The sequence below is a fragment of the Etheostoma spectabile genome, chromosome 6, assembly GCF_008692095.1.
Source record: "Etheostoma spectabile isolate EspeVRDwgs_2016 chromosome 6, UIUC_Espe_1.0, whole genome shotgun sequence".
In the NCBI taxonomy this organism is placed as follows: domain Eukaryota; kingdom Metazoa; phylum Chordata; class Actinopteri; order Perciformes; family Percidae; genus Etheostoma; species Etheostoma spectabile.
The window spans coordinates 18,491,200-18,501,179 of record NC_045738.1 but is presented as its reverse complement, the minus strand read 5'-3'; the positions used below and the strand labels follow the sequence as shown (position 1 = coordinate 18,501,179).

Here is a 9,980-nt window from a genome sequence, read left to right as displayed (position 1 = left end):
AACTAAGTTAATAGAGATCAAAAACACAGCTAAAAAGGAGAGTGAATATTGGACTTATATTTTTCAGGTGGCAAGAAACATGACTGAAAGAACGCTTTATCTGCTAAATGTGTTGGCTAAGTTCACTGTATCCATTTAAAAGATGATAATCTGTCTGTTGTTTTTTTCTTTCGTCCCCAAGTTCAGTAAGTTAATGCAGTTTAATTTTGCTTGGTCGCAGTTAGTTAATCGTAGTTAGTAGTTAGCCCAAATTCAAATTAGCTGCATAGCTATAGTTAGCTGTTGACTTTCAAATGATCAGTGCCATGTTGGTATTTTTGTTTAGTTCAACATTTTGCGCAGTACATATCTGCTAATTTTCAGAGAGTGAGAAGATTGATATCAGTCTCTGTGTTATGTACGGAGCTGGAGTCGGGATGTAGTTAGCCTATAGCTTAGCATTGAGACTCGGAGACGTTATTCTACTTCTGTGCAGCAGTTGTTGTGTTGCCAAATAAAGTCAATGGTTTTGGTCTCTACAGGTTGATCATAGTGTGAGATGCAGTGTCTTAACTTGTGAACTTTAGAGTAATTTGTCTGAGTTTTGTTTTTCTTCACTTTGGGCAGAACAAGGCTAACGTTAGCTGTTTCCCCATGCTTTCAGTCAAAAAGCTAGGCTAGGATATCACTAAAACCACTATTGTTTCGCAAGGTTATGGATAATATCTTAAGTGCTGCATCCACACACCTAATATATGATCCTGTCAAGGTGCATGCAGCTTCTGCAGCTCTTAGAGGTGCTGACAAAGACCAATATCAATGAATAATACTGACTACTGGTTGCAGACTGAATGTAAGCAAATCAAATGTGTACTGTAAATGAATGTTAAATGTCAAATATATGCAAGAAGCCAAATATTGGAAATATAAACGGATCACAAATACACTTACCTGGCCTTAATTTGTTTCCCTCAGACTCAACCAAGAAGCTGAAGGATGTGCTTCAGGAGTTCCATGGAGATGGTGTGTTAGCTAAATACAATCCAGAGGAGGTTTGTACAGTTTATGTTCCTTTACATAACATTTATATTCTATTGAATCCAACTGCGCTACAAAAAATAGCCACCATACAGAACATCATACTTGTTTTCACAAAATTATTTGATATGTTATATGTTAAGAGCGTGATTTTATGCAATTAATTAGTTTGATTTTAAACACATTACTTCAGACGACTAAACACAAAACTATTTCATTTGTTTTATGTATTATGTGCATTTTCAATTCCTCTGCACACTTCTTACAAGATTTTTCACTCTTCTTTGTTCACTTATTTTTCAAAGAATATTTTCACAAAGCTGAACTGCAACCAGCCATTTAGCATAAAAAATAATAGTATACCCCCATAGTAACAGTATTTTAAGGTTGGAATTTTGTGTTTAGCTTTGAAAGTTTTGTGGTAGTGTTGATGGGTTTGGAGAAGAAATATTTTTCATCACATATAACATTACTCACATATACACACAAACATACAAAAACAGGGATTCCTAATATGTTTTTTGGGAAAAGGAGTACATAATTACCAATCTCAATTCACAGTAATCAATACAATATGTTTTATACACTATGCATGTATTAAATAATTGTTGCATGTCATAATACCCTTAATAAAGTGGAGGGTAATCAACTAAAGACCTACATTCACAGACTTGGACATTCAAAGTCTTTCTGGTTTTTACATGCACATGTGTAATATGGACATCAAGCACATTTAACTGCATGATTCATCCATTAACATGTTGGCTTTCTTTCTTTCTACAATGCTCCGGGTTTAGACACAGGATATCCTCAGCCAGGTATTTGCTATCTCTCTCCACCAATTTACTGTTAGTGTTTTGCTAAATTCTTACATAGTTTCTAGCTGAATTAACTCAACATTCTTCTTCCAATTTAACAGTTTTTTAAAGTTGCACTGTACAGCTCCTTGTAACCATGGTTATTCAAGTTGCTTTATAAATAAAGTCTGCATACTTACTGTCATTCTGAAGCAGTAATAATAAAAGTTTTTAATGAAAAACAAAATTAAAGGCACTTCAGAGGATATGCAGCTATTTACAGGGAAATATTACTCATCCAAAATGTGTTTGTTGAACTGGTAATAGCTGTGTTCATTAGCTAAATGTAAGACAGCATTAACAACGCGCAGATTCAACCAATCAGCCAGCCAAACCATCAAAAAGATGGACAAACCTGTAAGCCTAAATGGATAGTAGAAAAGACCACAGCACTTACATGGAATGCAAAGGTAAAAGCTGCAAAAACATTGAAAGCACTCTAAAATAGATCTTCACCGCCCACAGCACAAACAACATTTGAGGCATCTTTCGGAGTTCAGAAATCTGCAACATTTTCGCAAACAATCACAGATTTATCCCCATAAAATTGAAATATACCAACATGCTCTCTGCGTATTGAAAATCATCTGTTTCCTTGAAGTCTTTAAGAAGACCGCAGCTCACCGTGACAAACAGCACACTCTACTTCTGTCCGTGTTTTTTTAGGAGATTGACTTTGAGGGCTTCAAGGTCTTCATGCAGACATTCCTGGAGAGCGAACTCTCCGAAGAGTTCTGTCAACATCTCTTCATGACGTTTAGCAACAAGGGACCCAAACCCAGCCCCTCTTCTTCTGAGAAACCCAGAATCTCTGGTAAGTGGAGAAAAGGATGTCTTCACCACAAGCCCTCATGTTGTAAAGACAGCGTGTTGGGGTTTTGTAGTTACTGATGCAGCCAATTTGTCACTATTCCAAGCCCTCACAGCATTTCCTCAGTGACTCATTCTTGTCGATGTACTACTTTACTTTCTTTGCTGTTGCTGATATGTAAAAGCAGCATCATTTCTGTGTATCTGTTTTTGTGCCATCAGATAATAACAGATGCCACGTTCAGTTTGGTGCACACAATGTAAATTGTAGTGAAGCGACTGCCAATTGTCTTGGCAATTGTTTAGTTTGTTTACAGAATTTATACTAATATCTTATTCTGGTGTGGTAATGAGTAACTAACATTGAAGCCAGCGTTCCCCTGCACTGACACCTGGCGTCACACTTCTTTGACTGCCTGATAACTCAGGTGAGTAATACATCCTGACATCTACCTCATTTGACCTGTGATGTAATGGGTTTTAAATATCAGCATCCTTGGACACTTGGTTGTGTTTTTGGCTATAAGAGCTTTTAACACTTTGTCCAATGCCAGCCTCTGATGAAAGCACATACAATTAGCAGTCATATTACAAGTGTCATTGCATGAATAGATGATTTTGGAAATAGGACACAAGAAAGGCCTGAAAACAAAATTATCATTGTATTGCAAAAGCACATGAAAACAATCTTGGAGGGGAGGGTTCCTCAAATACCTTCTAAGGGCCGCAAAACTAAAGCAAGGGTTTATATTTAGCTGAATGGAAATGAATCATACATGACTAAATGCTTGCGTAGGTAAAATAAGTAATAAGCAATAACGCCTGCGTCATTAAACTGTAAGACTTTCATCGTCAGAGATGCCAGGCAACTTATCAATAGTTCTAACACATTGTAGGTTTCTTGCAAACACAAGAATCTTGTGTAATTTTTGCTCATTGGTCTGATAACTGCTGCTGGCTTATTGAGCTACACCTGAGCATGTAGTGTCCAAACAAACTGAGTAGATTTTGATCCAGGAAAAGCATATATTCACTAACTGAAATAATGGAATTGTCTTTTTAATGCTTTTTTGTCTGCATTTACTCTGGGTTTACTACAGCAGATATTGCCTTGTCTTTGAACAGCGTGATTAAAAGACTGTATTATAAAAAAAATAATAATAATAATGTCTCCCAGTTGCTGGCAGCACTCAGTGGCAAGAAATTGAAGAAACTTTCTTGAAAAGATTGAGCGGTACAGAGGCACATTTGCAGTAGTCTATATCCACAACGTTCCACTGGCATTCTAAACTCTGGTTGATATACAGTATGAAGACTACGGTTAACTGCTCCTCAGATCTCTGCAGGGTAAATTCAGACCGCTAGCTAGACCATCTGTCCAATCAGAGTTTTCTGTTGCACGACTAAAACAACTTTTGAACGTACAGAAGTTCCACCAAAACAAGTTCCTCCCCTAAGGCTATTTTGCAGCGGCACCATGGCTGCGTCCAACCGCTTAGCATCGCCCATGACAATTGCAATTGATTTAAAGAAATACCAATAAACCAGAGCCTGTTTTTCTCCCATCCTGGAATGTTGTGTGGACTAGCCAGACCTTCCTTTGCAGCATTGTGGAGGAAGGTCCGGCAATGCGAGACTACATTTTCAGTAAAAAGTGAAGTTGCTAAGTGAAACTCTAAATGCAACAGGGGATTCCCACACTGGCACAATTTCAAACCTAAAAATAAGTTATTTATTAAAGCAGTTCAGCACCTGCAGTGTAGCACTGAATAATATAATCTAGAGCTACTTCATCATCATAAAAGGAAGTAATCCATTTATAAATCCATCAATTGGACTCATTAAACATTATCTCCAGAAAGAATTTACATGCACAGCAGGTAAGTTTAATTTTACACCGACACACAAAATACCGTGACACCGTGATATTTGCTTTTTTGTTTCGAAACTCAAACGTGACAAGCAAGAAAGTGACAGGCAACTTTCTATTTTTTTATATCTTCATCTTGGTAAAAAACTATAATGTATACATGTGCATATTTTCATGAACAGTAAGATGCCCAAATATTCTATGCATTCATTGTAAATTGAACTTAGCAATCTAATATCAGACTAAAAGCTGCAAAGCCTAATGATTCGATGAAAACGCTGGTGAACTAAGGACATCCGCACACACAATGCATCCTCATGTAGCAGGTTCTCTCTTGTGCATTAAATATTTAATGCACAGTGTTTTCCGCCAATTACCGCATAAAGCATGTGAGGAACTGGATCAGTGAATCTGCTGTATCCTCCCACCACCCCAGATCCTCATCTGAGTACAGATAGGAGAACTAACACAGCCTGGCATCTTCACACCAGAGCCTCTGTTTTTATAACATTATTGAAGGCTTTATTCCCCCATACAAGAACTTTTAGGAGCAAACATCATTACTACTTGTTTGAGAGTGGAGTTTATGGCTGCTACAGCTGGATGTACTGTATATTGTAACTGACTTTATGCATAAATTACAATAGCATAGCATTTGGTGAGAGAAGTGAAGAGCAAGCAGATTCATTAATGTCCCTTTAGTATGTGGTGCACGCCAAGGTTTTTATATTTATGCGGGCTTGTACCATCTCATCAATTAGAAATAACCGCTCAGTTTCCAAAATTTAGTATAGCAGAATATATTTATACTCCATGTCGTTGCCATAGATGTTAGACCAATCTTCCATCCATCCATCCATCTATTTTCCAACACTTACATCCTTCTCTCTAGCCATGTCTTCCAGCTGTTCCTGGGGGATTTTGTGGCATTTTCAGCCAGGGTGCGATACATAATCCTTATCGCAGCAGCGTGTTCTGGTCTTGCCATTGGGTTTCCTCCCAGTTGGAGATACATACGCAAAGAAGAAGCAGCTCTGCTACGAGCTCCTTTCAGTTATCTGAGCTCCTCACGGTGTTTCGGACGAAGAACCCCATCCTGTGAAAAACAAATTTGAGTTGCTTATATCCACAATGTCATTCTTGTCCTGATTACCCAAAGCTCATGACTATAATTTACAGCTGAAAAGTAGAACAACCACTAAATCCAAACCTAAGCCTTCAGTCTCAGCTCCCTCTTCACCTTAACAATGTGCAGCGTTTCTAGATGCAAAACACTTGCAAATGCACCCAAAATAAAACTTGCATTCTTGGTCAAGTCAACCATTTATACAACACCCGGTATTCTCGGCAGTTCTCCGTGTGTTCTTGCCTGGAACACAGAATGAAGGTAGAACATTCTGGTTATTTGTTGTTTAATTGCCGCATTGGTAACAAGAGGGTTAAAATTGCTGCAAATTGTCAGTATGTCGCTCTATACCAATTTACTTTTAATTTTTAATTTAATTTTCATTACTGCCCAATCTGATATATATGAGCTTCCAGAAAAATCCTGGTTCCTTAACAAGAATGACTACTAACACTTTAAATAAGGAACCGGTAATTACTATAACTCCCATTCCAGGTAGCACTGCTAGGCTAATGTTTCAGCATGCCAGCATGTGTAAGTGCTACCTTGTTTGTGAGAAAGAAAAAACATTTGCGTACCACTGGGCTGGAGGTGCTGACAACTGCAAGATGGATATGTAATTCTCTTGAATTATTATTATTTATTGTGTTTTGCTATTTTATGTACCTGTTGCATGTTTTTATAAGTCTGAAGTGCTTGCCCTTGTCCTTAATAAAAAAACATCCTCAAATATATTGGAATGGGTTGAGTGTGCAGTCTCTATACCATAAATACTTTGTGATTCCTTGAGTTGGTCTCACATTACATGTAATTTAGCTGACACCTTTTTCAAAAGCGACTTACAATTACAAATATGAGAACACAGTATTTCATATACCAAAGAGAAGACTGGCCACAGTGTCACGGAAATCGCTGCATGTGGTATTGAGCTAGAAACTGGATTTGATTGATGACAACTAGCCAGTTGGCCGGTTGTATGTGAGTGGGGAATCGATAGGGGCAGCTTTAATGACTTTACATCATGTATTGATATTTACCGTGCTGTACCTTATTTTTTTTTTTCTTCTTCTTTTTTTTAAACAATGAGAAAAGGTTGAAACACTGTAGTAGAGTATAGTTTAATCCATTTACATCACTTGCAAGAATACAAGATCTTTGATAAAAGGCTTAAACTGGACAATTTGTTTGTTCTGCTTTTGGTTAACTGGACACCACCCACCATTGATCAATTCGACTGTTTGACTAATGTCAGGCCAGCTTATTTTTGGGCTAACATTAAAAGCGTTCTGGGGGATGTTTTGACCTTTCATCTCTATCTTCCTCCCAGGGCTGAAGCTGATCAAAGGCAACGCGACCCCTCTGAAGACGGCTGCACTGCCCCAGCCTCTGGACACGGTGCAGCTAAAGGACATTGTGTGTTACCTGTCGCTGCTGGAGGGCGGGCGTCCTGAGGACAAGCTTGAGTGTGAGTGTCATCCCCAGATCACATCATTTATTGGCTTCTTTCTTCATATACTTAATGCTCTACATATTTTAATGTATTGTCCTGTTTTACGAAGACTTAAGGGATGTAGTTTTTACTAAGACATCCTCTGTTTATGATTTCTTCTGGCTGGATGATTATGAAAAACTTTGAGTTGTGCTTCGAGAAAGGAACCTTTTGCCTAAAAGATTTCATTTGCCAAGCTTGGGAGAAGAGACCGAATATTTTGTTTAATAACGAGCAGTAAAATAAAAGGTTTGAACTCTGCAACTAACATTTTGGTGTCTTATAAACCCATGAGAGTTGGGTACTCTTGGTGCAAGGCACGGATATCATTCAAAATCAATCACTTGATATAGAACAAGCATTTAAACCCTGTTTACGCTTCGTTGTAAAAGGTGTCTTGGGATATAGAATCAGCGTGTTAGTGTGGAAAAACCACCAAGACTCATTGGGATCTGATCACTCAAACCACTTTGTCCCCAGTGGTCTGGGACACATTTGACCAGATATCTTTTGTAGTGTAAACGCTAATGCGTCCTGATGCGTCTCCAAAATGGACGTAACTGAAAAATAACATCAATAGAGTGGTGGTTGTTTTGGTGACAGCGTGCAACACTCTATATCTCGGCCATTTTACAACAAGTTGGATAATGTGTTGCGTGACCGTCCATTGTTTTGCCTGTTGGAAGGAGATGCGTGGGACAGATATCTCAAGCTTTACCGATACAAACACTAACACAACTGGCAAGAGTGTGGACGTAATAACTGTGCGCGGGGCGCTTTAACAGGGGTAGTGACATAGTCAGTAACAAAATCCGAACACAACACGGGGCCTAAAATCAATAAATAAATTTTTTAAAAAAGAAATAAATACACTACCAGCCAACTGAGCCACTAAGAGACAGAAGTAATGTCTCCGGTTGAGTCCCAACCTCATTGTGTGAAAGGCCGTTTTTCAGGATCAGTCAGACTGAAGTCCAGTGAAAAAGACAAAGGGTAAGAGAGGACAAACAATGGATCTTTACTCTGCTGCTTTGTGGAAAAATGCATCACGCCATAATATGTAGCCAGTGGTGGAGTGTAACGAAGTACAAATACTTTGTTACTGTACTTAAGTCAGTTTTTAACGGATCTGTGCTTTACTTTAGTAGAATCAATACGACATACTTTTGACTTTTACTTTGTTACATTTTGCATCAATTGTCTATACTTTCTACAACGTTCCGTTACATTTCTGTTACATTTTCCTCGTGGTGTGGGGGGCAGAATGAATGTGTGTGCCTGAGCAGTGATTGACACGCAGTTAGACCTGTAATATTAATCTGGTCCAAATGGGGGTTTAGACTATTGAGGTGTTACTGGGTGGACTATAGATCAATAATATTAAACTAAGATCTTTATACTCACAGGAATTCTTCTTTCTTTTCATCAGTGCAACAAAGCCCACTTCTTATCTGTTTGGTGTTTAATGTGTGAGATAAAACACGATGATGACTCCTGATTACAGCTGAATCGATAACTGAGTTGATGGCTAATGATTAGTTGCTCAACAGAAAATCAACTGGCGCCTGTATTGATGTTTGATTAATTGCGACGCTTACAACTAGTTCCAGTTTTCCAGATGTAGATGTGCAGCTTTTCTATTTTGCCTGTGATGGTGAACAAATATATTTTGGCTTTAGACTGTTGATTGGATAAAACGAGCAATATCATTATTAAAAAATGAAAATAGTTGTTTGTTGCAGCCATGATATTCCTGATGTAAAGATGTTATAAATGAGGTGGAAGCTGTTAGCTGTCCATTCTTTTCTACGTTGGGAAAAGTTTGTTTTTAGTCAGTTTAACTTATGGTTGCGTCGGTATCAACTGGTAATGCAGCCTCGAGCAGATCTACTGTTGCTATGGTTACATGCAGTATTGCAGCATTGGAAACACCTGCTTGTCTTGTCTTTGTTTAACATGTCCTGTTACACTATAGACATCTGCCAGCCAATCAGAAACATGTATTGTCTATTTATTATGAGAGATGGATAATCTCCCCCCCCCCCCCAATAATCAAATATGGCCAGTGCAACCCCCCCAAAACCTTTTTATAATTTCCCTTACATAAATAAATACATTTGCATAACTTGATGTGGAAAGAATCATCAGAATGTAGAAAATGAAGTGTTTGACCTTTAAAAATTGAAATTTTGCTCAACAATCAAGATCACAACCCCGCCAATGTTGAACCCAAAGTTATGCCCCTGCCTAGAGACTCACAACACTTCTTTATCACACTTGGAGCCATAATTGTCTCTATTAGGTATAAAAGGACATGAGTTGATGAAAGATCTATGAATCATTCATATTTATTAATCTGATTTCCTATGTTTACCTTAGTTCTCCACTTAGGTTTAACTCAACCAATTTGATTATTTGTGTTTTGCCAGCCTTGCTGTCTGTGAGGTTAACATGACACCAGTCTGAACAAGCTCAAATCCCTGATAACACAGAGTGCTTATAGTAGCCTCTTTTCAAGCTAATAGCAAACAGATGCTGGGTTTTCTATGAGCAATGCAACATTGCATGTCCTATTGATATTTATTTGCCATTTAAATAGTTGCCAGGTATCTTCTTTTTTCTGTATCCCAGTCTCTTTGTGTGTGTGTGTGTGTGTGTGTGTGTGTGTTTCTCTCAGCTTTTTATTAAAGTTTTCTCTGGTGTATTAATTGGCTAGAAAGCACATTCAATCAATACTTATTCTTTCCCCCTGGTGAAAACTAATACCTGAAATAATCTCTTTCAGCTTACAGACAAAGTTTTTTTTTTTTT

General features: G+C 38.0%; 1 protein-coding gene across 2 annotated transcripts in view; it reads left to right on the top strand.

Moving 5' to 3' along the window:
• dgkb (diacylglycerol kinase, beta) overlaps positions 1-9,980 on the top strand; it is a 92,540-nt gene that overhangs the window by 20,275 nt on the left and 62,285 nt on the right. The window contains exons 6-9 of one of the 2 annotated variants that reach the window (XM_032518148.1): positions 955-1,031; positions 1,815-1,835; positions 2,541-2,688; positions 7,008-7,145. In XM_032518148.1, coding sequence (XP_032374039.1) covers positions 955-1,031; positions 1,815-1,835; positions 2,541-2,688; positions 7,008-7,145 — 384 coding nt within the window. The remainder of the gene's footprint in view (positions 1-954; positions 1,032-1,814; positions 1,836-2,540; positions 2,689-7,007; positions 7,146-9,980) is intronic. The other variant, XM_032518149.1, reaches the window with a different exon arrangement.